The 26,886-nt window shown below is 41.5% G+C and overlaps 6 protein-coding genes across 6 annotated transcripts; all 6 read left to right on the top strand.

Annotated features, from left to right (window-relative positions):
* Positions 1–1,341: 1,341 nt before the first annotated feature.
* LOC139924287 (protocadherin gamma-A4-like) lies at positions 1,342–3,759 on the top strand. The gene has a single exon (XM_071915306.2). It carries the CDS (start codon positions 1,342–1,344, stop codon positions 3,757–3,759), a length of 2,418 nt encoding a protein of 805 aa, XP_071771407.2.
* Positions 3,760–6,443: 2,684 nt separating this feature from the next.
* On the top strand, positions 6,444–8,882 carry LOC139921122 (protocadherin beta-15-like). The gene has a single exon (XM_071911288.2). The coding sequence runs from the start codon at positions 6,444–6,446 to the stop codon at positions 8,880–8,882; it is 2,439 nt and encodes an 812-aa protein (XP_071767389.2).
* A 1,767-nt stretch (positions 8,883–10,649) lies between these two features.
* LOC144542460 (protocadherin beta-15-like) lies at positions 10,650–13,049 on the top strand. The gene has a single exon (XM_078289286.1). It carries the CDS (start codon positions 10,650–10,652, stop codon positions 13,047–13,049), a length of 2,400 nt encoding a protein of 799 aa, XP_078145412.1.
* A 2,088-nt stretch (positions 13,050–15,137) lies between these two features.
* LOC144542459 (protocadherin gamma-A11-like) lies at positions 15,138–17,543 on the top strand. The gene has a single exon (XM_078289285.1). It carries the CDS (start codon positions 15,138–15,140, stop codon positions 17,541–17,543), a length of 2,406 nt encoding a protein of 801 aa, XP_078145411.1.
* A 1,725-nt stretch (positions 17,544–19,268) lies between these two features.
* On the top strand, positions 19,269–21,686 carry LOC139921132 (protocadherin gamma-A11-like). The gene has a single exon (XM_071911299.2). The coding sequence runs from the start codon at positions 19,269–19,271 to the stop codon at positions 21,684–21,686; it is 2,418 nt and encodes an 805-aa protein (XP_071767400.2).
* A 2,349-nt stretch (positions 21,687–24,035) lies between these two features.
* Positions 24,036–26,829, top strand: LOC139921113 (protocadherin gamma-A4-like). The gene is made up of 2 exons (XM_071911276.2): positions 24,036–26,435; positions 26,821–26,829. Exons 1-2 carry the CDS (start codon positions 24,036–24,038, stop codon positions 26,827–26,829), a joined length of 2,409 nt encoding a protein of 802 aa, XP_071767377.2.
* Positions 26,830–26,886: the final 57 nt, after the last annotated feature.

The following is a 26,886-nucleotide window of genomic DNA, read 5'->3' as shown; positions in this document are numbered from 1 at the left end:
GTACTTGAATCTTAGAGGCTTTTTTCATGTCTGAGAAAAGTTGTAGTTCAATGTCTCTGCCAATAGTCTTGAAGTTAACCTAGAACTCATATCATTTAATGTCGGTTTCTGCAACAGATGAGAGCGTTCTGTTTTGCGCTTTTCAGTAAATGTCTTTGGGCCTAATTTCACAAAGTATCTGTTCATACATTAATGAACAAATCATCCGAATTTGCTAAGGCTTTTGGAAACTCCGAGGATCTCCTGAGTAACTAAGAAACTGCGCCTGAACAAAATCAATATAAACATTTTGGATTACAGTTATTAAGTTGTTAAAGTGGAAATTCTACTCCTTGCGTCTGTCTGAAGAAATGCTGTCTTTTGATGGTGAGATTTTCTCGATGTCATCGTCTCCTTCCGTGGTGCTGAAATGATCTTCGAACTTAAAAGTTGGGGGTGGCACCTGAAGTGACTGAAGATTTTCATTTTTTGTTTATTATTATTGTTGTTTTTTCATCAATACACATTGTGTGTTTTTAAAAAAAATATATATTTTTTTTTTTAGGTCAAATGGTGTACTAATATGTGGTCACTATTATTGTTATTATTATTATTATTAGTAGTAGTAGTAGTAGTTGTAGTAGCAGTCGTATAGTAGTAGTAATACTTGTCGGACTAGCAGTAGTAGTGGTGTTATTAATATTAGGCCCAGTATTATTAATTTTCCTTTTAGTAATGATATGGTATCGTGCATGTGGGGAGAGCTGAACTGGGATTCCAACAAAACAAAACAAAACAAAAAAAAAAAACAAACGGAAAAATGTTTTGAATTGGTGCTTTAAATATCTGTGAAGACTTAGCGGATTTGACAAGAGGAAATGTTTACCATTCCTTCTTTGAAATGTGGCATTTTAAGTAGTGCTTATTAACACCAACAATCTGTCTTTTCCATGACTTTTGGTTATACGAATTGCTAAAATTAATTTTATGTAGGTCAGAATGAAGTGACCTGTGTATTTAAGCAACAGAACAAATAATTAGTTCCCTTAATGCAATGTACTGCACCCTAGGCCTGTTCTACGCACGTGTTCTATTTCTATTGTGTAATTTCTCAGGGATGCTCATAGTGTCGCTGTTCACCATTGTAGACCCAGATACAGAGCCTCCACCTCTCCTTCTCTCTACCAATGCTAGTGTATCTTTCAGATAGTGATCAGGACGGTGAAAAACACGTCTTGAATGCAGTTTTAGTGCTTGCGATATTTACATGGTGAAGATATTTCAATGATATTTGGATTATTTTGATGAACAGTTTTAGGTATTTTATCCCTAAAGGAAGACCTGCAATTGCTTGGATCAAAGATGGGATACAAAGGATTCCCGTTGGCAAGCCTTGCCGTCAGCTTTTCTGTGATCCTTTCGACACTGTATTCCGCTTACGGGGACATCAGCTATTCTTTTCCAGAAGAGATGAAACAAGGATCTGTTATTGGAAATATCGCCAAGGATCTTGGGCTGGATGTGAGCAGACTGTCTGCTCGAAAGGCCCGTATTGATACTGAAGCGGACAGAAAACGATACTGTGACATAAACCTGAGTAAGGGAGATTTGATTGTAGCCGAGAGGGTCGACAGAGAAGCTCTTTGTGGCAAGAAGCCTTCCTGCGTCTTAAAATTGGAGCTTGTATTGGAGAACCCATTGGAGCTGCATCGCATTAGTCTTCATATCCAAGATATTAACGATAACGCTCCGGTATTTAAAAAGGAGAAAATTAAGATGGAAATCCGTGAATCAACAGATAAAGGAGCTCGCTTTTCTTTAGATGAAGCTCATGATGCGGATATTGGAGATAATGGTGTCAAAGGCTATACTCTACAAAGTAATGATCATTTTGTTTTGAATGTTGATACAAAATCAGGCGGTCGAATGCGCTGTGAATTGGTGTTGGAGAAAGAATTAGACCGTGAAAATGAACAAGAAATGAACGTGCTTCTTACAGCTCTTGATGGTGGCTCTCCTCAGAGATCAGGTACTGTAGTCGTACAAGTCACTGTACTTGATGCCAATGATAACGCCCCAGTATTTAGCCAGACCGTCTATAAAGGGAGTCTGCCTGAAAACTCTCCACTGTATACTGTCGTGGTTACAGTGAGTGCTACTGATGCAGACGAGGGATTAAATGGTGAAGTGAGATATGAACTTGATCATGTCTCAGATGATAGCAATGTATTTTTCCTTGATGAAAAAACAGGTGAAGTGAAAGTTAATGGGCCAATAGATTATGAGAAAGAGTCCTCACATGAACTTCGAATCAGTGCAAAAGACGGCCTTGGATTGGCATCATACTCCACGGTGATTATTGATATTACAGATGTAAATGACAATACCCCAGTTATATATGTAAAATCTCTGACTAATCCCATACCAGAGAACGTGTCACCTGGTACAGAGGTGGGCATCATTAACGTGCAGGATAGAGACTCTGAGAATAACCGACTGGTCCGCTGCTCCATTCAGCAAAACGTCCCTTTTCAGTTGGTTCCCTCCATCAAAAACTACTATTCTCTGGTGACCACGGGCCAACTGGACCGTGAACTAGTGTCTGATTACAACATTACAATCACTGCCACCGACGAGGGCTCTCCGCCTCTGTCCTCCTCTAAAAGTGTTCAGCTATCTGTTGCTGACGTCAACGACAACCCACCTGTGTTTGAGGAACAGTACTACAGCGCCTATGTGACTGAAAACAACAAACCTGGCTCCACGTTATGCTCCGTTACTGCTCGAGACCCAGACTGGAGACAAAACGGTACAGTGATTTATTCTCTTTTACCTGGTGAGGTGAACGGTGCCCCGGTCTCGTCCTATCTGTCCGTTAACGGAGACACGGGGGTGATCCATGCTGTGAGGTCGTTTGATTATGAACAGTTCAGGAGCTTTAAAGTCCACGTGATGGCCAGAGACAACGGTTCTCCACCGCTCAGCAGCAACGTGACCGTCAGTGTCTTCATAACAGATATGAATGATATCTCTCCCCAGATACTGTACCCCGCCCCGGAGGGCAACTCCTTCATGACCGAGCTGGTTCCCAGAGCTGCGCACGGGGGCTCTCTGGTATCCAAGGTGATAGCAGTGGACGCGGACTCCGGACAGAATGCCTGGCTGTCCTATCATATAGTCAAATCCACTGATCCGGGACTTTTCACTATTGGTCTCCACAGCGGAGAGATCAGGACACAGCGAGACATTTCTGAATCTGACAGCATGAAACAGAACCTTATTGTGTCAGTGAAAGATAACGGACAACCCCCTCTCTCTGCCACCTGTGGCGTGTATTTACTTATTTCTGACAACTTGGCTGAAGTACCAGAACTGAAGGATATCTCTCATGATAACAGCAATTCCAAACTGACCTCTTATCTGATCATCGCGCTGGTATCCGTCTCCACCTTTTTCCTGACCTTCATTATTGTCATCTTTAGTGTGAGATTTTGTCGCAGGAGAAAGCCCAGACTGTTGTTTGACGGAGCGGTCGCCATCCCCAGCGCGTATCTCCCTCCCAATTACGCAGAGGTTGACGGCACAGGAACTTTACGCAGCACTTACAATTATGACGCCTACTTAACAACGGGTTCTAGAACAAGTGACTTCAAGTTCGTCAGCTCTTACAATGACAACACACTGCCTGCTGACCAGACTCTGAGGAAAAGTCCAACAGACTTTATTGATGCATTTGGAGACTCAGAGGGATCTGCCGAGGTAGGACACGATTTTTGCTGAAATAACGCAATTCCAATAATTATACAATAATATAGGTTAATCAGAGTAATTCTAAAGCATTTTTAATTGTCTTGCAAATTATTTGTTGCCTAACTATTTAATTTGTGTGTGTGTATACTGCATAGTGGACTTTTTTTTATTTCGCTTTGCATAATTTTTTCTAAATTGAATAAACTAACATTACTTAAATGCTGTAAATGTAATGTCTTTAACCCACATACTACGGAGCGATGAACAATTTGATTTGACGTGTTCCTGAAGGTAATGGCATTCCAGCAATCGTGTTTGTGCATACTTGCTGCTCAATCAACCTTAGTTCATTATTTAATAGTGCGTAGTGATATCCTGCAAAGTGTTCCAGGGTAAAATTTAATTCCTGTCAATCCACGTTGATGAAGTTATTTTAAGCGCCCTTTGATGTAAATCATATTTTTTTTAGTTGAAACGTATCTTGTACCTTGCCAATGTAGTGTATGCAGTTGATCCGTCGAATATGTTAGGCTATTACATTAACTCACCCCAGAGGCAGGCCTTAAGGAAATTTGATTCTTGGACACATCTGTTTCGAAATTACTTTTCCTTTGTTCTTTTAAGTTTATCTGCCCGTGCTGCTGCTTTTGAAGAGCCATGTGTCTTCAAGAAGAGTTTCACGCTGGAAGAGTAAAACTAGCATGCCCCTCAAACCACACATTTGCTTTTTAGTCCAATAGCAGCAGTTTAACGAGTTTTTATTGATGTTCATATTTTGCATAAAGTATAGGCTATCCCATTCGATTTCGAAACACCCTTCTTACTCCTGTATATTTTTCTGCGATAAGCATCAGGAATCTAACATAAATTGGAACTTAATTTGTTTAGAATATTTATAGGTTGTGTCCACGGGAAAAGCAAATGGTGTTGCTTTCCCTGTCCAAGGTATTCCGTGCTGCTCAATAATGGATTCAATGCGGGCTAAACAGCGTGGTGCTTTTGCGACTTTCATTGTTCATGGAGTATATTTGTTACAGATAACATATTTTATCTGATTAGATGGAGTTGTTTTACTCGACGGTAAAACTTAATTTGGCAATTTGTGCGAGAAATCGGCTTTGTCTTTTTCACGGGTCATCAATTACTTAATTTTCCTTATCTTACAGTGACAACGCGCTGCATACCGAGCAAGATCTCAGAAAAATGATCCAAATAAATCTCTGAGGGATATTTTGATGGGTTTAAAACGTTTTCTGTGTCAAAGAACTTTCTATTATGCTTCAATTTTTTCTCGTTCTTGGCATCCCAAACAGTTGTATACACACAAACTCTTCTTCAGAGTTCTAGCCACTTGCATAGAATGCAGTTTTAATAAACTATCAACGTTTAGCTATTTTTTTTTCTATTTAATGTCTACGGCTCAATTAATCATTTATACCACACCACGTCGCACAGTTATTTATAGGAAAGCTTTAAACTTGCTTCCTGGACATTGGAAACACAACACTTTCTCTCTGCTTTGCTTTGCAAAAATATGGATAGCTATGGTAATTATCGTTTAAAAGCGAAAGCTGTCAAAATAGATGGCCTATTTTCCAAGTGTTGGCAGTACAAAGCTGAGGTTTATTTCTGCCTCTGTCCATGGTGCTGAATATGGCTTGTGTGTAAAAGATGATCTAATTCCTGTTGCAGCTTATGTACTGTATAGCAGTAGTTTTCATAGGTGTGACATCGAGACCCATGAGTCTGCAGCTTTTCATGTCAACGAAACACTACAACACCTTATTTTACTGATTATCACTCCTTCAACCAGAGAGGAGGAAGTAATTAGTGAAATCCCCTACTGTCGTCTTTGTTTGGAATGAAAACTTGCAGACTCATGGGTCACGATGGCACATCGTTGAAGACCATGTGAAGGACAAGGGTAATAGAGCTCGATAAAGAACTATCAGGCATCTTGATTAACTAATAGTGAACCTTACATCCCACCTTTGAGACGGGAATTTAGAGTATACGAACATTTTTAATTTTGACAGTTTGTACATTTTCTTTCATTTTGTCTTGTTAAGTTTACCGGGAAACTCGAAGAGCCCATTTCCCCCCAAAATTGACGACTTAAGCAGTAACCAATTTAAAGGTGAAATGTGTTCCTGCGGCTTTTGTGTTAAACGCATCGGTCATTGCTGTTATTTGCGCAAAGGAAGTGTTTAATAATGCCCTGTAATGCAAATATAAAGAATAATCATCTGTTGTCTTTCTCTAACCTATAAACTGCATTATTGTTTGCCTGCATTAGAACTGAGTTGAAACTAGAGTCTACTTACTCTAGTGCACGCACATTACGTGGTTTTGCCCTATATAACATGAACTAGAAATGGCAATGTTAGGAGTCTTTAAGAAAGCTTCTACTGTATTGTTTTAATGATGCTCTTTCACATGTGTAGTGACTAAAAGGGACTCACCATGTCGCTGTTCACCAGCTGAGCAAACACTTCTCCACCCCTTGCTACTGCTTTGTTATTCTAGGCTTGGTCTTGGTCTTGTCACATTAAACCCATAGATGTGGTTTGATCAAATATTCTTCTTTTTCACTCTTGTTGTAAATAAAACTGACGTTTGATTACGACACGTTGGATTTTTTTTAGATTCTCCCATTGTGACATTTTGGTTTTATTTTAGGCATTGGACGTTTTTCTGTCCTTTTTTGTCTCAGGATGGGGCACAATGGATGTTCAGCAGTAGTCCTGCTCTACAGCTTTGTTTTCTCTTTTCAACTGCTACATATCGGTAACGGAGACGTGAGCTATTCTATTCCCGAGGAAATTAAACGTGGATCTGTTATTGGAAATATAGCTAAGGACCTCGGGCTGGATGTGGGAAAGTTATCTGCTCGGAAGGCCCGTGTTGACAGCGAGGCGAACCGTGAACAGTACTGCAACATAAATCTTATCAACGGGGATTTGATTGTCGCAGAAAGAATTGACAGAGAGGCGCTTTGTGGCGAAAAGGTATCTTGTATCTTGAGGTTTGAGTTGATTTTAGAGTCACCCCTGGAGTTGCACCTTATTTCGCTTCAAATACAGGATATCAATGATAATACGCCTGTGTTTCCTAAAGAGGAAATTAAGATAGAAATGAGTGAATTGGCTGTGAAAGGAGTTCGGTTCCGTGTGAACGAGGCGCATGATCTAGATATAGGGCAAAACGCTGTTCAAAGCTATATATTACAGACGAATAATCACTTGGTGTTGGAAATTCAGTCAAAATCAGATGGGGGTAAATTTGCTGAACTGGTGTTAGATAAAGAATTAGACCGTGAGGAACAACAGGAATTGAGATTATTGCTCACTGCATTAGACGGAGGTACCCCTCAAAGATCTGGCACTGCAATCGTACACGTCATTGTACTGGATGCAAATGATAACGCCCCAGTGTTTACCCAGGCCGTATATAAAGCCACTCTGCCTGAAAACTATCCTGTAGATAATGTAGTAGTTACAGTGACTGCAACTGATGCAGATGACGGTCTAAATGGCGAAGTGACATATGAATTAAGTCGCATTTCAGAAAAAGGTAGACAGGTGTTTACGTTAAATCACATCACAGGTGAAATCAAACTCACAGGGCCTTTGGATTTCGAGGAAGAATCAATGTATGAAATGCGCATAGAAGCCAAAGATGGATATGGCCTTACCTCAGATTCCAAAGTGATAATTGATATCGCCGATGTTAACGACAACCCCCCTGTAATAAACTTGAAATCTTTGATTAAGCCTATTCCAGAAAACATCTCGCCTGGTACAGAGGTGGGCATCATTAACGTGCAGGATAGAGACTCTGAGAATAACCGACAGGTCCGCTGCTCAATTCAGCAAAACGTCCCTTTTAAGTTGGTTCCTTCCATCAAAAACTACTATTCTCTGGTGACCACGGGCCAATTGGACCGTGAACTAATATCTGATTACAACATTACAATCACTGCCACCGACGAGGGCTCTCCTCCTCTGTCCTCCTCTAAAAGTGTTCAGTTATCTGTTGCCGACGTCAACGACAACCCACCTGTGTTTGAGGAACAGTACTACAGCGCCTACGTGACTGAAAACAACAAACCTGGCTCCACTTTATGTTCCGTTACTGCTCGAGACCCAGACTGGAGACAAAACGGTACAGTGATTTATTCTCTTTTATCTGGTGAGGTGAACGGCGCCCCGGTGTCCTCCTATCTGTCCGTTAACGGAGACACGGGGGTGATCCACGCTGTGAGGCCCTTTGATTATGAACAGTTCAAGAGCTTTAAAGTCCACGTGGTGGCCAGAGACAACGGTTCTCCTCCGCTCAGCAGCAACGTGACGGTCAGTGTCTTCATAACGGATGCGAATGACAACTCTCCTCAGATATTGTATCCCGCCCCGGAGGGAAACTCCTTCATGACCGAGCTGGTTCCCAAAGCTGCGCACGGAGGCTCTCTGGTGTCCAAAGTGATAGCAGTGGACGCGGACTCCGGACAGAACGCCTGGCTGTCCTATCATATCGTCAAATCCACTGATCCGGGACTTTTCGCTATTGGTCTCCACAGCGGAGAGATCAGGACACATCGGGACATTTCTGAATCTGACAGCATGAAACAGAACCTTATTGTGGCAGTGAAAGATAACGGACAGCCCTCTCTCTCTGCCACCTGTGCCATGTATTTACTTATTTCTGATAACTTGGCTGAAGTACCAGAGCTGAAGGATATGTCTTACGATGAGAGCAATTCCAGACTGACCTCTTATCTGATCATCGCGTTGGTGTCTGTCTCCACCTTTTTCCTGACCTTCATTATTGTCATCCTGGGTGTGAGGTTTTGTCGCAGGAGAAAGCCCAGACTGTTGTTTGACGGAGCGGTCGCCATCCCCAGCGCTTATCTCCCACCCAATTACGCAGAGGTTGACGGCACAGGAACTTTACGCAGCACTTACAATTATGACGCCTACCTGACAACGGGTTCTAGAACCAGTGATTTCAAGTTCGTGAGATCTTACAATGACAACACGCTGCCTGCTGACGAGACTATGACGAAAATTCCAGCTGATTTTGAAGATGCGTTTGGAGATTCCCATGTGTCTGCAGAGGTAGGGCTCTTTCATATTTTCACAAAACCTAAATATTAATTACAGGCATGCTTTTTCCATCGTTTTATACTTTGTCTCGGTCATTTGATTCTTTTTGCAGCTATATGGTTTCTCTATTTCAAAATGCAAACATTTTTGTTCGTGTGTCTGTCCAAATTATATCTTCAGTTCCAGATAATTTGTCCTTTGGTTAATGTCATGAAAGAATGTGTTACACTTCAGCTACACTACACGCAAGTTACCTTTGCGTGTACGTGATTGATAGAGGATATTTTAAATTTCGAAAAAGGAGTTGTGCTTCAACGTATCTGCATATAACCGTGGAAATGAAGTTACCCCTTTGTGGCTGTTTCTGAACCATATCTCTGGTACATCATTTGCTATTGTCAATGCAAGACTCCAAATTAAATTCCATACTAATTTGATAACATATGTATAATGTTAATTAAAGAAACGACCGAGTTTGGGAAGGCTTTTGGAGACTCCGGATATCTCCTGAATCTAGGCTTACAAGCAGTTACAACTGAATCAATTCAATGTTAACATCTTCAACTGCAGTTATTAGCTTAATTTTTTATAATAGAAATGGAAGAAAAGTATTTCTTGCGCGTTTCTGATGAACTACTGCCGTTTAAATACCTCCCTGTTAGCAGGATATTTCAAAAAAGTTGGGCACGGATTTGCACAAAACTTGGTATGAAGGTTGGTTATGGGCCAAGGAAGAACTGATTAACTTTTCATGTCGATTGGCCAAAGGGGGGCGTGGTTTTGGGCGTGGCATGTCACCAAAAGGTGGTTGTCACACATGGCGGAGGTCTGTGCTCTACGGAGCACATTTTCTAGTGTTCAGTATTTGTTTCCCGGTTACATTATCTCTGTTCGTGGTACTGAAACAATCTTCGGACAGAGACAGTCACAGTACAGCAAATGTGACAGGTTCTATTTTTCTTATTTGTCCATTTCGACTTAATTTTTATAGGCCAAATGGTATTCCACTGTTCTAGTATTTTGTTTAATAATGATAATAATAATAATAATAATAATAATAATAGTAATAATAATAATAATAATAATAATACCTAACGTTTAGTAATTACTTTATGGTATGATATTTCTTAAAAATAATAGTAAAAAAAAAAAAATAGTATTATTAGTATTTTTTTTTTTTTTTTAAGAAATATTATTCATTGAAAACAGATATCAGTGGCCGTACATTTCGTGGACAGCGAGCTATTGCATTTTTATTTTTTGCTCTCCATTGTGCTGAATATGATTGCTGCGTCCTTATCGTGCTTTTGCAACTGCGAGAATTCATGCTGTAAACCAGTAGAAAGCCAAAATTTAAAATATTTGTTTGGGAGTCTTGACTTGTTTAGTATAAGGTGTGAATGAAATCTTGAAATTGTCATATTAGATTCATATTTTTCGAAGGCCTTTATACATTGCATTGAATATTTTTTGTTTTACGTGTGGCGTACAGTTCACATGGACCTGAGTGAACATGATCATGGACAAGGTGATTATGGTCTCTTTCAAGAATATTTCATGATTTATGATCCACCAGCATGTGTAAAGACCATAAAAACACTCACGATGTCGCTGTTGACCAGTAGAGGAAGAGCACACATCTCCACCCACCACTACTGCCTTGATATTCAATCGTCATTTATTTGTCAAGAGAATCAGTTACACCAACGAAAAGGTTTTATCGTATAGCCTACTCTTGCGTTCAGTTCGGTATAGTTGACATTTTATTTCACTTTGAATGATTACGGCAATACGTTGGTCAAGCTGTGGAGTATCAGGATGGAACACAAAGGATTGTCAGCGCTAGGCCAGATTTACGGCATTGCTTTCTTTATTCTAACGTTGCACCTTGTGTATGGAGACCTGAGCTATTCTATTCCAGAAGAAATGAAGCGCCAATCTATTATTGGGAATATAGCCAAGGATCTTGGTCTTGAACTGAGCAGACTATCTTCTCGAAATGCTCGTGTTGATTTTGAGGGGACTCGTAAACGGTACTGTGACATTGATGTAAGTACCGGGGATTTGATTGTATCGGAGCGAATTGACAGAGATAGTCTTTGTGGCAAGAAAGCGTCCTGTGTTTTAAAAGTGGATCTTGTGTTGGAGAATCCATTGGAGCTTCAACGTTTAAGTCTTCATATTCAGGATGTAAACGACAACTCGCCACAATTCAAAGATGATCTGATTGAAATGGAAATATGGGAGTCAGCAGAGAAGGGCAGCCGTTTCTCAATAGAGGAGGCCCATGACGCTGATATAGGTCAAAATTCAGTTCAAAGATATGACCTGCAAAAAAACGACCATTTTATTCTAGCTGTTGACAGCAACAAGGTTGAACTTGTAATGGAGAATAAACTTGATCGAGAGCGCGAAAAAGACATCAATTTGCTTCTCACAGCTCTGGATGGTGGCAGACCACAGAGATCCGGTACGGTAGTAATACATGTCACTGTACTGGATGCTAATGATAACGCCCCAGTGTTTAGTCAGGCCGTCTATAAAGCCAGTCTGCCTGAAAATTCTCCTGTAGATACTGTAGTGGTTTCAGTGAGTGCCACTGATGCAGATGATGGGCTAAATGGAGAAGTGACATATGATTTTGGCCATGTTTCAGAGGAAGATGGAAAAATATTTTCTATTGATCGTAAAACAGGAGAAATTCGAGTCATTGGTGTGGCAGATTTTGAGGAAGTGACTTCATTTGAAATGAGAGTGAAAGCAAAGGATGGTTTAGGGCTTACCTCATACGCTAAAGTTTTACTAGATGTTACTGATGTGAACGACAACGCCCCAGTGATATATCTAAAATCACTGACTAACCCCATACCAGAGAACGTGTCACCTCATACAGAGGTGGGCATCATTAACGTGCAGGATAGAGACTCTGAGAACAACCGACTGGTCCGGTGCTCCATTCAACAAAACGTCCCTTTTAAGTTAGTTCCCTCCATCAAAAATTACTATTCTCTGGTGACCACGGGCCAATTGGACCGTGAACTCGAGTCTGATTACAACATTACAATCACTGCCACCGACGAGGGCTCTCCTCCTCTGTCCTCCTCTAAAAGTGTTCAGTTATCTGTTGCCGACGTCAACGACAACCCACCTGTGTTTGAGGAACAGTCCTACAGCGCCTACGTGACTGAAAATAACAAACCTGGCTCCACTTTATGCTCCGTTACTGCTCGAGACCCAGACTGGAGACAAAACGGCACAGTGATTTATTCTCTTATAGCTGGTGAGGTGAACGGCGCCCCGGTGTCCTCCTATCTGTCCGTTAACGGAGACACGGGAGCGATCCATGCTGTGAGGTCGCTTGATTATGAACAGTTCAAGAGCTTTAAAGTCCACGTGATGGCCAGAGACAACGGTTCTCCGCCGCTCAGCAGCAACGTGACCGTCAGTGTCTTCATAACGGATGTGAATGACAACTCTCCTCAGATACTGTACCCCGCCCCGGAGGGCAACTCCTTCATGACCGAGCTGGTTCCTAGAGCTGCGCACGGAGGCTCTCTGGTGTCCAAGGTGATAGCGGTGGACGCGGACTCCGGACAGAACGCCTGGCTGTCCTATCATATAGTCAAATCCACTGATCCGGGACTTTTCACTATTGGTCTCCACAGTGGAGAGATCAGGACACAGCGAGACATTTCTGAATCTGACAGCATGAAACAGAACCTTATTGTGGCAGTGAAAGATAACGGACAGCCCACTCTCTCTGCCACCTCTGCCATGTTTTTACTTATTTCTGACAACTTGGCTGAAGTGCCAGAATTGAAGGATATGTCTTATGATGAGAGCAATTCCAAGCTGACCTCTTATCTGATCATCGCGCTGGTTTCCATCTCCACCTTTTTCCTGACCTTCATTATTGTCATTCTGGGTGTGAGGTTTTGTCGCAGGAGAAAGCCCAGACTGTTGTTTGACGGAGCTGTCGCCATCCCCAGCGCTTATCTCCCTCCCAATTACACAGAGGTTGACGGCACAGGAACTTTACGCAGCACTTACAATTATGACGCCTACTTGACAACGGGTTCTAGAACCAGTGACTTCAAGTTCGTCAGCTCTTACAATGACAACACGCTGCCTGCTGACCAGAGTCTGAGGAAAAGTCCAACGGACTTTGCTGAAACGTTTGGTCAGTCAGAGGAGTCACCAGAGGTAGGCCTCAATTAATGTTACGTTTCAGGATATGCATTTAAACAATTAATTTTCCTTTCACGTTTTGCATTTGTATGGCCCCATCGATGACTAGACATGCATGCAGAAACCTCTGTATATATTAGATCGCTTGAGACATGAGCAGTCATATTACCTCTTTTAGACCACGGATTGGTTCTTTTGTTATAACGTGCCATTATATTTATCACGTGAAAACCACGCCAGCCTCAATTTTATTTCAGTTAAATAGCCTACATTACTTCCCCCTTGAGTTATAGGGCTACGTTATATGTTGCCTGTGTGTGACACGGGTTTTGCTAATTACTTAAATATAGTTCTGGAATTTATGCCATTGTATCGGAGGTGGGGGAAATCACTGTCTGTGATTGCAATACGGCTTTGTCTTATCATGTCACTTTCACAATTACAAAATATCATCTAGTCAGAATTAGGGAATTAAGTTGTAGCCTTAAAAATCCAACAGCAAGCATGTGTGTATGGGTTTCTGTGTGAGTGTGCAGGTGCGGGAATGTGTGAGAAAGGAGGGAAGAAAACCACCTGCTGGATTAACAGAAAACACTTGTTTCAAAACTACAGCTACACCGATGACGGTACTCTGATTTTATATTATTCGATATTTATTATAGTCTCACCCATCAAGTTCCCATGTCAGGTCAAATGTGATCTAAAACACCGACGTTGTAGAAAATCTCAAAGGAACACTCAAAATTCAATGAAGGGGCTGACCACCATTTTTTTGTGTTTGAATACCTAGTATTGCGGATGTCATGAAGCCTTATGCCAATCAGATGCAAGAAACAGGTTTCATGACAAAATAAAGATGAAAATTGTCAAATTTGATCCAAACACATCAGATGGTTTAAGGTTAAAATGTTTAAGAACTGTCAGCTTTATCCAATTTGCAGGTGTCCCTTCTCTATGAAAAATAAAACCGCTGTTATGTTCGACAAATATGCCTTAATCTGATGGTGATGATGATGGTGATGATGATGATGATGATGATGATGATGATGATGATGATGATGATGATGGTGCTGATACTACTACAACTATCAAAAATAACGTGCAGAAGTGGTTTTCAGATATTGCTTGACCTACACACATGCCCTGGGAAGATTTATTCATTTATTTGTTTATTTCTTTGTTTATTTCTTTTTTTGTTCAATCTTTAAGCAATGCAAGGGCTCACAGAGAAAAAAAAGATAATACATGGCCCACCTTTCCTCTCATACATTCCACTAATGTGACATTCGAAGACTCTGAGGAGTTCACTGAGTTGGTCGTCATTCATTCTGACAGTCGCTGCACCAGCTGTTTCCATTACGGTTTGTCTTATTTCAGATTAAATTACTCCTAACCCATGATTTTGGATAATTTTCTTTAAAATGTTAAATCTTAGATTTCATATTAATAGTGTTAAGATTTTGATGGTGAACTGTCCTTTGTCAGTGGGCTTCCAGTGCTCAGTTGGTAAATATTTTAATGGTTTACAGTTGTCCCTTACAGCTTAGTGTACACCTTTGTGATGGTAGACCTGTAACCAAAAGTTGGCCGTTAAGTAAGGTGTTCAGTCCAAATAAGAGTTTGAAGAAACAAGTGTGATAATAACCAAGGTTTACTTTCCACTAAAACTCTGTCCATGGTGCTGAATGCTGTTTTCACTATGAGAGCATTTCAAGGCCAAAACTTTGACGTCGGTTACTTTTTTGGAGAGTGTGATTTATGTTTCCTTTTAACTGTAAAAATAAATATCCGTTTGGGTTTCGATTGGATCGTGATACCAACTATGGCAGCTCATGCTGATTTATCAGTCATTTATGTGTAATATGTGTAATAAACCCACGGGGTCGCTGTTCACTTGCTGTTATGAGATAGGTCCACGTCTCCACCCACTGCAATGAAAGAGAAGTCCTAGTCTAAAAAGCAAAGGTGCCATTGCTGTAGAAACGGTATAGGTGGCTTTTTACCAATACTTTCTCATTTTATTATGGAGATATAATACCCTTCTTTCAAGAGCAATTCTGGAATAACCTATAGCTGCTAGGATAACTGTCGTGTCCGTATCATAGTTCCTGAGAAACAATGGGACACAAAGGAAAATCGCTGCTGGGCCTTGCATGCGGCTTTGCTCTCATCGTCCAATTTACCACTGGAGACCTGAGCTATTCTATTCCGGAGGAGATGAAACGTGGATCCATTGTTGGGAATATAGCTACGGATCTCGGGCTGGATATACGGAGATTGTCTGCTCGTAAGGCCCGTATTGATACTGAGGAAGACCACAAGCGTTATTGTGAAATTGATATAAAAACAGGAAGTTTTGTCGTCGGAGAAAGGATTGACAGAGAGGAGCTGTGTGGAGAAAAGGTTTCGTGTATGCTTAAATTCGAATTGGTCCTAGAGAGCCCTTTGGAGCTGCATCGTATTTCACTGCTAATCCAGGATATAAATGATAATTCACCCATTTTCCCGAAGGATACAATAAAACTGGAAATAACCGAATCAGCGGCCAAAGGAGCTCGATATCGAGTTAACGAGGCACATGACGCTGACATCGGACAAAATACGGTTCAGTTATACAGTTTACAAAAGAATGACAATTTTGTTTTGTCTGTTCGTGGCGATACTGATGGGTCTAAGAACGTCGAGCTGGTATTAGACAAAGAGCTAGACAGAGAAAAACAACATGATTTGAATCTAATGCTCGTTGCAGTTGATGGAGGCAATCCACAAAGATCAGGAACTGCTATTATACACGTCACTGTACTGGATGCTAATGATAACGCCCCAGTGTTTAGCCAGGCCGTCTATAAAGCCAGTCTATCTGAAAACTCTCTTGTAGACACTGTAGTCGTTACTGTGAGCGCCACTGATGCAGACGAGGGAGTCAACGGAGAGGTGACATATGAATTTAGTCGCATTTCAGAGAGGGCGAAAAAAGTATTCTCATTAAACAGTAAAACTGGAGAGATAAAAGTAATAGGACCAATCGATTTCGAGAGTGATTCTAAATATGAGATGCGCATAGACGCCAAAGATGGGTATGGGCTTTCATCTGATTCGAAGGTAATGATCGATATCACTGATGTAAATGACAACGCCCCCGTTATATATCTGAAATCAATGACAGATCCCATACCAGAAGACATCCCTCCTGGTACAGAGGTGGGCATCATTAACGTGCAGGATAGAGACTCTGAGAATAACCGACAGGTCCGTTGCTCCATTCAACAAAACGTCCCTTTTAAGTTGGTTCCCTCCATCAAAAACTACTATTCTCTGGTGACCACGGGCCAACTGGACCGTGAACTATTGTCTGATTACAACATTACAGTCACTGCCACCGACGAGGGCTCTCCTCCTCTGTCCTCCTCTAAAAATGTTCAGTTATCTGTAGCTGACGTCAACGACAACCCACCTGTATTTGAGGAACAGTCCTACAGCACCTACGTGACTGAAAATAACAAACCTGGTTCCACTTTATGTTCCGTTACTGCTCGAGACCCAGACTGGAGACAAAACGGTACAGTGATTTATTCTCTTTTACCTGATGAGGTGAACGGTGCCCCGGTTTCTTCCTATCTGTCCGTTAACGGAGACACGGGGGTGATCCACGCTGTGAGATCGTTTGATTATGAACAGTTCAGGAGCTTTAAAGTCCACGTGATGGCCAGAGACAACGGTTCTCCTCCGCTCAGCAGCAACGTGACGGTCAGTGTCTTCATAACAGATGTGAACGACAACTCTCCTCAGATACTGTACCCCGCCCCGGAGGGCAACTCCTTCATGACCGAGCTTGTCCCCAAAGTTGCGCACGGAGCCTCTCTGGTGTCCAAGGTGATAGCGGTGGACGCTGACTCCGGGCAGAACGCCTGGCTGTCCTATCATATCGTCAAATCCACTGATCCGGGACTTTTCACTATTGGTCTCCACAGCGGAGAGATCAGGACACAGCGAGACATTTCTGAATCTGACAACATGAAACAGAACCTTATTGTGTCAGTGAAAGATAACGGGCAGCCTCCTCTCTCTGCCACTTGTGCCATGTTTTTACTTATTTCTGATAACTTGGCTGAAGTGCCAGAATTGAAGGATATGTCTTATGATGAGAGCAATTCCAAACTGACCTCGTATCTGATCATCGCGCTGGTGTCCGTCTCCACCTTTTTCCTGACCTTCATTATTGTCATCCTGGGTGTGAGGTTTTGTCGCAGGAGAAAGCCCAGACTGTTGTTTGACGGAGCGGTCGCCATCCCCAGCGCTTATCTCCCTCCCAATTACGCAGAGGTTGACGGCACAGGAACTTTACGCAGCACTTACAATTATGACGCCTACTTGACAACGGGTTCTAGAACCAGTGACTTCAAATTCGTGAGATCTTACAATGACAACACGCTGCCTGCTGACCAGAGTCTGAGGAAAAGTCCTACGGACTTTGCTGAAACGTTTGGTCAGTCAGAGGAGTCACCAGAGGTAGGCCTCAATTAATGTTACGTTTCAGGATATGCATTTAAACAATTCATTTTCCTTTCACGTTTGTGAGATCTTACAATGACAACACGCTGCCTGCTCATCAGACTCTGAGGAAAAGTCCAACAGACTTTGCTGATGTATTTGGAGAGTCGGAGGGATCTCCAGAGGTAGGACATTGACATTTTAACAAAACGTCATATATTTTTTAAATTCATTTTTAATTTTTTGTACAGTTAGGCAACGTGATTCCTGTGGTCTAGCAGCTATAATGTTTACAATATGCAAATATTTTTGTGTTTGTCCGTCTAAATGAAGTACTGGCCTTTGTTTAACTAATTTCTAGTTATTTAACTGTTGTCTTGAAAGACTGCTCTTCATATTGCAGTTTGAAGTTACGTTCGTGTGTACTTGAATCTTAGAGGCTTTTTTCATGGCCGACAAGAGTTGTAGTTCAATCATCTGCCAAAATCTTGAAGTTAACCTAGAACTTATGTCATTTAATGTCGGTTTCTGCAACAGATGAGACCGTTCTGTTTTGCGCTTTTCAGTAAATGTCTTTGGGGCTAATTTCACAAAGTATCTGTTCATACATTAATGAACAAATCATCCGAATTTGCTGAGGCCTTTAGAAACTCCGAGGATCTCCTGAGTAAGCAAGCAACTGCGCCTGAACAAAATCAATATAAACATTTTCGATTACAGTTAAGTTGTTAAAGTGGAAATTCTACTCCTTGCGTCTGTCTGAAGAAATGCTGTCTTTTGATGGTGAGATGTTTCTCGATGTCATTGTCTCTTTCCGTGGTGCTGAAATGATCTTCGAACTTAAAAGTTGAGAGTGGCACCTTCAGTGACTGAAGAGTGTCATTCGTTTATTATTATAGTTGTTTTTTCTTCAATTCACATTGTGTGGATTTTTTTTTAGGTCAAATGGTGTACTACTATGTGGCCACTGTTATTATTATTAGTAGTACTAGAAGTAGTAGTCGTAGTTGCATTAGTATTAGTAGCAGTAGTATAGTAGTAGTAGTAGTACTTGTCGGACTAGCAGTAGTAGTGGTGTTATTAATATCAGGCCTAGAATTATTAATTTTCCTTTTAGTAATAATATGGTATCGTGCAGGTGGGGAGAGCTGAACTGGGATTCCAAAACAAAACAAAAAACAAAACAAAAAAAAAACAAACAAAAACAAACGGAAAAATGTTTTGAATTGCTGCTTTAAATATCTGTGAGGACTTAGCGGATTTGACAAGAGGAAATGTTTACCATTCCTGCTTTGAAATATGGCATTTTAAGTAGTGCTTATTAACACCAACAATCTGTCTTTTCCATGACATTTGGTTATACGAATTGCTAAAATTAATTTTATGTAGGTCAGAATGAAGTGACCTGTGTATTTAAGCAACAGAACAAATATTTAGTTTCCTTAACGTAATGTACTGCACCCTAGGCCTGTTCTACGCACGTGTTCTATTTCTATTGTGTAATTTCTCAGGGATGCTCATAGTGTCGCTGTTCACCATCGTAGACCGAGATAGAGAGCCTCCACCTCTCCTTCTCTCTACCAATGCTAGTGTATCTTTCAGATAGTGATCAGGACGGTGAAAAACACGTCTTGAATGCAGTTTTAGTGCTTGCGATATTTACATTGTCAAGACATTTCAATGATATTTGGATTATTTTGACGAACATTTTGAGGTATTTTATCCCTAAAGGAAGACCTGCAATTGCTTGGATCAAATATGGGATACAAAGGATTCCCGTTGGCAAGCCTTGCCGTCAGCTTTTCTGTGATCCTTTCGACACTGTATTCCACTTACGGGGACATCAGCTATTCTTTTCCAGAAGAGATGAAACAAGGATCTGTTATTGGAAATATCGCCAAGGATCTTGGGCTGGATGTGAGCAGACTGTCTGCTCGAAAGGCCCGTATTGACACTGAAGCGGACAGAAAACGATACTGTGACATAAACCTGAGTAAGGGAGATTTGATTGTAGCCGAGAGGATCGACAGAGAAGCTCTTTGTGGCAAGAAGCCTTCCTGCGTCTTAAAATTGGAGCTTGTATTGGAGAACCCATTGGAGCTGCATCGCATTAGTCTTCATATCCAAGATATTAACGATAACGTTCCGGCATTTAAAAAGGAGATAATTAAGGTGGAAATTCGAGAATCGACATACAAAGGAGCTCGCTTTTCTTTAGATGAAGCTCATGATGCGGATATTGGAGATAATGGTGTGAAAGGCTATACTCTACAAAGGAATGATCATTTTGTTTTGAATGTTGATACAAAATCAGGGTCTCGAATGCGCTGTGAATTGGTGTTGGAGAAAGAATTAGACCGTGAAAATGATCAGGAAATGATTTTTCTTCTGACAGCTCTTGATGGTGGCTCTCCTCAGAGATCAGGTACTGTAGTCGTACAAGTCACTGTACTGGATGCTAATGATAACGCCCCAGTATTTAGCCAGGCCGTCTATAAAGCGAGTCTGCCTGAAAACTCTCCTCTGGATACTGTAGTGGTTAGAGTGAGTGCTACTGATGCAGATGAAGGAGTTAACGGTGAAGTGAGATATGAACTTGATCATGTCTCAGAAGATAGCAATGTATTTTCCCTTGATGAAAAAACAGGTGAAGTGAAAGTTAATGGGCCAATAGATTATGAGGAAGAGTCCTCACATGAACTCCGAATCAGTGCAAAAGACGGCCTTGGATTGGCATCATACTCCACGGTGATTATTGATATTACAGATATAAATGACAACGCCCCAGTGATATATGTAAAATCACTGACTAATCCCATACCAGAGAACGTGTCACCTGGTACAGAGGTGGGCATCATTAACGTGCAGGATAGAGACTCTGAGAATAACCGAGTGGTCCGCTGCTCCATTCAGCAAAACGTCCATTTTAAGTTGGTTCCCTCCATCAAAAACTACTATTCTCTGGTGACCACGGGCCAACTGGACCGTGAACTAGTGTCTGATTATAACGTCACAATCACTGCCACCGACCAGGGCTCTCCGCCTCTGTCCTCCTCTGTAACTGTTCAGCTATCTGTTGCCGACGTCAACGACAACCCACCTGTGTTTGAGGAACAGTCCTACAGCGCCTACGTGACTGAAAACAACAAACCTGGCTCCACGTTATGCTCCGTTACTGCTCGAGACCCAGACTGGAGACAAAACGGCACAGTGATTTATTCGCTTTTACCTGGTGAGGTGAACGGCGCCCCGGTGTCATCCTATCTGTCCGTTAATGGAGACACGGGGGTGATCCACGCTGTGAGGTCGTTTGATTATGAACAGTTCAGGAGCTTTAAAGTCCACATGATGGCCAGAGACAACGGTTCTCCGCCGCTCAGCAGCAACGTGACCGTCAGTGTCTTCATAACGGATGTGAATGATAACTCTCCTCAGATACTGTACCCCGCCCCGGAGGGCAACTCCTTCATGACCGAGCTGGTTCCCAGAGCTGCGCACGGAGCCTCTCTGGTGTCCAAGGTGATAGCGGTGGATGCGGACTCCGGGCAGAACGCCTGGCTGTCCTATCATATAGTCAAATCCACTGATCCGGGACTTTTCACTATTGATCCCCACAGCGGAGAGATCAGGACACAGCGGGACATTTCTGAATCTGACAGCATGAAACAGAACCTTATTGTGGCAGTGAAAGATAACGGACAGCCCCCTCTCTCTGCCACCTGTGCCATCTTTTTACTAATTTCTGATAACTTGGCTGAAGTGCCAGAACTGAAAGATATGTCTTACGATGAGAGCAATTCCAAACTGACTTCTTATCTGATCATCGCGCTGGTTTCCGTCTCCACCTTTTTCCTGACCTTCATTATTGTCATCTTGGGTGTGAGGTTTTGTCGCAGGAGAAAGCCTAGACTGTTGTTTGACGGAGCGGTCGCCATCCCCAGCGCTTATCTCCCTCCCAATTACGCAGAGGTTGACGGCACAGGAACTTTACGCAGCACGTACAATTATGACGCCTACTTGACAACGGGCTCTAGAACCAGTGACTTCAAGTTCGTGAGATCTTACAATGACAACACACTGCCTGCTGACCAGACTCTGAGGAAAAGTCCAACAGACTTTATTGATGCATTTGGAGACTCCGAGGGATCTCCCGAGGTAGGACACGATTTTTGCTGAAATAACGCAATTCCAATAATTATACAATAATATAGGTTAATCAGAGTAATTTTAAAGCATTTTTAATTGTCTTACGAATGATTTGTTACCTAACTATTTCATTTGTGTGGGTGTGTATACTGTGTATATATACTGGACTTTTTTTTTAAAATTTTGCTTTGCATAATTTTTGCTAAATTGAATTAATTAACATTACTTCAATGGTGTAAATGTAATGTCTTTAACCCACATACTACGGAGTGATGAACAATTTGATTTGACATGTTCCTGAAGGTAATAGCATTACAGGAATCGTTTTTGTGCATATTTGCTGCTCAATCAACCTTAGTTCATTATTTAATAGTGCATAGTCATATCCTGCAAAGTGTTCCAGGGTAAAATATCATTCCTGTCAATCCACGTTCATGGAGTTATTTTAAGCGCCTTTTGATGTAAATGCCAATGTAATGTATGCAGTTGATCCCTCGAATATGTTAGGCTACTACATTAACTCACCCCAGAGGCAGGCCTTAAGGAAATTTGATTCTTGGACACATCTGTTTCGAAATTTTGTTCTTTTAAGATTATCTGCCCGTGCTGCTGCTTTTGAGGAGCCTACGTGTCTTCTAGAAGAGTTTAACGCTGGAAGAGTAAAACTAGCATGCCCCTCAAACCACACTTTTGCTTTTTAGTCCAATAGCAGCAGTTTAACGAGTTTGTATTGATGCTCATATTTTGCATAAAGTATAGGCTATCCCATTCGATTTCGAAACACCCTTCTTACTCCTGTATATTCTTCTGCGATAAGCATAAGGAATCTAATATAAATTGGAACTTAATTTGTTTAGTACATTTATAGGTTGTGTACACGGGAAAAGCGTATCTGTTTGCTTATGGTGTTGCTTTCCCTGTCCAAGATATTCCGTGCTGCTCAATAAGGGATTCAATGCGGGCTAAAAAACGTGGTGCTTTTGCGACTTTCATTGTTCATGGAGTAGTTTTTATTTGTTACAGATAACATATTTTGAAAATATCTGATTAGATGGAGTTGTCTTACTCGACGGTAAAACTTCATTTGGCAACTTGTGCGAGATTAAATCGGCTTTGTCTTTTTCACGTTTCATCAATTACTTAATTTTCCTTATCGTACAGTGACAACGCGCTGAATACTGAGCAGGATCTCTGAAAAATTATCCAAATAAATGTCTGAGGGATATTTTGATGGGTTTAAAACGTTTTCTGTGTCAAAGAACTTTCTATTATGCTTCAAATTTTTTCTCGTTCTTGGCATCCCAAACAGTTTTATACACACAAACTGCATGGAATGTAATTTTAATAAACTATCAACGTTTAGCTATTTTTTTTCTATTTAATGACTACGGCTCAATTTATTATTTAAACCACACCACGTCATACAGTTATTTATGGGAGAGCTTTAAACTTGCTTCCTGGACATTGGATATCTATGGTAATTATCGTTTAAAAGCGAAAGCTGTCAAAATAGATGGCCTATTATATGTTTTAGCAGCTATTGCTTAACGTCTGCAAAATGCCAATGGTCTTGTGTTTGTCCGTCTAAATGGAAAACTTGCCTTTTTCAAACTAATTTGTTGTTGGTTGCCTGATCTCTTGAAAGATTACGAGATTACGAGAACATTTTGATGTCAGGAGTCCCTGACAGTGGTGACTGGGCCACTACCCATGGTTATGATATATTTTCTCCTGTTCATATACTAGATGTGTCAGTTGTAATTGCAATATTTCATCTTTTCATACCCTGGAAAATGTGCGTGTTGTCGCTCACAGTAATTCATGCATTGGTGGGAAGAATCAAAGCTTTGTCTTCTATATGGTGCAAATGGTGATTTTCATCTTTATAGCCTATTCTATTCAGACTTGATTGCTTAAGAATAATTTCTATTGATTTCTTTTACGTTTCTCTTGTGTTTAGGGGCAGATACCTATGTTGAAATCAATGTCAGGTTGCTTGATTGAAAACCCGTCCTAGACGCTTTTTTCCAAGACCATGTCTTTTTTTTTGCAATTTTATGTGTCTTGATATCATCACATATACACTAACCTGCTTGTTATTTTAGTGTTACCGTAATGGTCACGTACTGAGCAAGATATTTGATCTGTTATTTTAAAATTGTGCACATGGTGTCGCTATCCACATGCTTTAGTAGAATATCTCTTCCCACACCCACAGTGGTCGAAAAAGCAAAGCTAAATGCTGGTGCATTGAATCGAGAGAACAAGTACAATATCTTGGCATTGGTTTGCATGTTATTTCTATATCTTCCTTATCTGACTTTTTTTTCTCTAAAATTAGACCTATAGCAATTCGGTGAGATGTGCCGTCATCTCGCTATGAAGAGAGGAAATAATGGAAATAGTACCAATATCTGGGTCGTTGCAGTCGTTTTTCTCGCGTTTCGCATTTCAGATGCAGACGTGAGCTATTCTTTTCCAGAGGAAATGAAACACGGATCTGTTGTAGGAAATATAGCCAAGGATCTGGGCCTGGAGGTCGCCAGACTATCCGCACGAAAAGCACGTATTGATACCGAGGGGAACCGTAGACAGTATTTTGACTTGGCGCTGATTTCGGGAGATCTGATCGTTGCTGACCGGATTGACAGAGAGAGCTTGTGTGGCAAGAAGGCGACGTGTATTTTAAAAATAGAAATTGTGTTGGAAAATCCACTAGAACTTCACCGCGTTAGTATCCATATCCAAGATATCAACGATAACCCGCCACAATTCAGTGAGGACACAATACATATTGAAATACATGAATTAGCTGATAAAGGAGCTCGGTTCTTATTAGGAGAGGCCCATGATCTAGACATAGGACAGAATGCAGTTCAGAGCTATTCATTGCAGAAGAATAACCACTTCGTTATAAACGTTAACACAAAAAGTGGAGGACGAAAATATAGCGAGTTGGTTTTGGAAAAAGAGTTAAACCGTGAGGAACAGCAGGACCTGAAATTGCTGCTGACAGCTCTGGATGGTGGGTCTCCTCAAAGATCAGGTACTGTAGTCATACACGTCACTGTACTGGATGCTAATGATAATGCCCCAGTGTTCAGTCAGGCCGTCTATAAAGCCAGTCTGCTTGAAAACTCTCCTCTAGATACTGTAGTGGTTACAGTGAGTGCTACTGATGCAGACGATGGAGTAAATGGTGAGGTAACGTATGATTTTGATCATTTATCTGAGGATTATAGTAAGTTATTTTCTCTAGACCAAAACACTGGAGACATAACAATCATTGGCTCAATAGATTATGAAGAGGAATCTTCATATGAATTGCAAATTAGGGCAAAGGATGGTTTAGGTTTGACGTCCTATTCTACATTAATTATTGATTTAATCGATGTTAACGACAATGCCCCTGTCATTAGTTTAAAATCGCTGTCTAACCCCATACCAGAGAACGTGTCACCTGGTACAGAGGTGGGCATCATTAACGTGCAGGATAGAGACTCTGAGAATAACCGACAGGTCCGCTGCTCCATTCAGCAAAATGCCCCTTTTAAGTTGGTTCCGTCCATTAAAAACTACTATTCTCTGGTGACCACGGGCCAACTGGACCGTGAACTAGTGTCTGATTACAACATTACAATCACTGCCATCGACGAGGGCTCTCCGCCTCTGTCCTCCTCTAAAACTGTTCAGCTGTCAGTAGCCGACGTCAACGACAACCCACCTGTGTTTGAGGAACAGGTCTACAGTGCCTACGTAACTGAAAATAACAAACCTGGCTCCACTTTATGCTCCGTTACTGCTCGAGACCCAGACTGGAGACAAAACGGTACAGTGATTTATTCTCTTATAGCTGGTGAGGTGAACGGAGCCTCGATGTCCTCTTATCTATCAGTTGACGGAGACACGGGGGTGATCCACGCTGTGAGGTCGTTTGATTATGAACAGTTCAGGAGCTTTAAAGTCCACGTGCTGGCCAGAGACAACGGTTCTCCTCCTCTCAGTAGCAATGTGAGTGTGGGTGTCTTCATAACAGATGTGAATGACAACTCTCCTCAGATACTGTATCCCGCCCCGGAGGGCAACTCCTTCATGACCGAGCTGATCCCCAAAGCTGCGCACGGAGGCTCTCTGGTGTCCAAGGTGATAGCGGTGGACGCGGACTCCGGACAGAACGCCTGGCTGTCCTATCATATAGTCAAATCCACTGATCCGGGACTTTTCACTATTGGTCTCCACAGCGGAGAGATCAGGACACAGCGGGACATTTCTGAATCTGACAGCATGAAACAGAACCTTATTGTGTCAGTGAAAGATAACGGACAGCCCTCTCTCTCTGCCACCTGTGCCATGTATTTACTCATTTCTGACAACTTGGCTGAAGTGCCAGAATTGAAGGATATGTCTTATGATGAGAGCAATTCCAAGCTGACCTCTTATCTGATCATCGCGCTGGTTTCCGTCTCCACCTTTTTCCTGACCTTCATTATTGTCATCCTGGGTGTGAGGTTTTGTCGCAGGAGAAAGCCCAGACTGTTGTTTGACGGAGCGGTCGCCATCCCCAGCGCTTATCTCCCTCCCAATTACGCAGAGGTTGACGGCACAGGAACTTTACGCAGCACTTACAATTATGACGCCTACTTGACAACGGGCTCTAGAACCAGTGACTTCAAGTTCGTGAAATCTTACAATGACAACACGCTGCCTGCTGACCAGACTCTGAGGAAAAGTCCAAGTGACTTTGCTGAGGCGTTTGGAGATGCAGATACATTGCCAGAGGTAGGATTAATATCAATAAAGTATATTTTATAATCAGGTCATATTAGATTTTGTTATATTACAGTAGTTTGAAGCCATGGCAGCTGCAGGCACTGCAAACAAAAAGTTAATTAAATTGTAGGCTATCAGTTACCGTGTGATTAGTGAAAAAAATATTTTAAGGTTTTAATCTTCATTTTAATCACTACATTATCCAGGACCTTTTTAAGTCTTTAAGTAGTAAACTAAATATGTAAACGATTACGCTAAGCGGCTTTGTTTTGTAGGTTGTGAGTTTGACATTACATTTCTCTGTCCATGGTGCTGAAACACACTTAAACGTCTTTGTTCCTACCGCACCTATACGATTTGTTTTCGAAATTAATGAATGGCTCACGGTTTTTAGGGGGCATGAAATTGGTCAAACAAGTAGCTGATTAATAATTGCATAGGTTTATAGTTTTAGGGCTAT

The sequence above is a fragment of the Centroberyx gerrardi genome, chromosome 16 (assembly GCF_048128805.1).
Source record: "Centroberyx gerrardi isolate f3 chromosome 16, fCenGer3.hap1.cur.20231027, whole genome shotgun sequence".
Taxonomy (NCBI): Eukaryota; Metazoa; Chordata; class Actinopteri; order Beryciformes; family Berycidae; genus Centroberyx; species Centroberyx gerrardi.
This window is presented reverse-complemented; position numbering and strand designations above follow the sequence as displayed.

Excerpts from the sequence above, each read along its gene's own strand:
- LOC139921132 (XM_071911299.2), top strand. The coding sequence starts at position 19,269 with ATGGGATACAAAGGATTCCCGTTGGCAAGCCTTGCCGTCAGCTTTTCT.
- LOC139921122 (XM_071911288.2), top strand. The coding sequence starts at position 6,444 with ATGGGGCACAATGGATGTTCAGCAGTAGTCCTGCTCTACAGCTTTGTT.
- LOC144542459 (XM_078289285.1), top strand. The coding sequence starts at position 15,138 with ATGGGACACAAAGGAAAATCGCTGCTGGGCCTTGCATGCGGCTTTGCT.
- LOC139924287 (XM_071915306.2), top strand. The coding sequence starts at position 1,342 with ATGGGATACAAAGGATTCCCGTTGGCAAGCCTTGCCGTCAGCTTTTCT.
- LOC139921113 (XM_071911276.2), top strand. The coding sequence starts at position 24,036 with ATGAAGAGAGGAAATAATGGAAATAGTACCAATATCTGGGTCGTTGCA.
- LOC144542460 (XM_078289286.1), top strand. The coding sequence starts at position 10,650 with ATGGAACACAAAGGATTGTCAGCGCTAGGCCAGATTTACGGCATTGCT.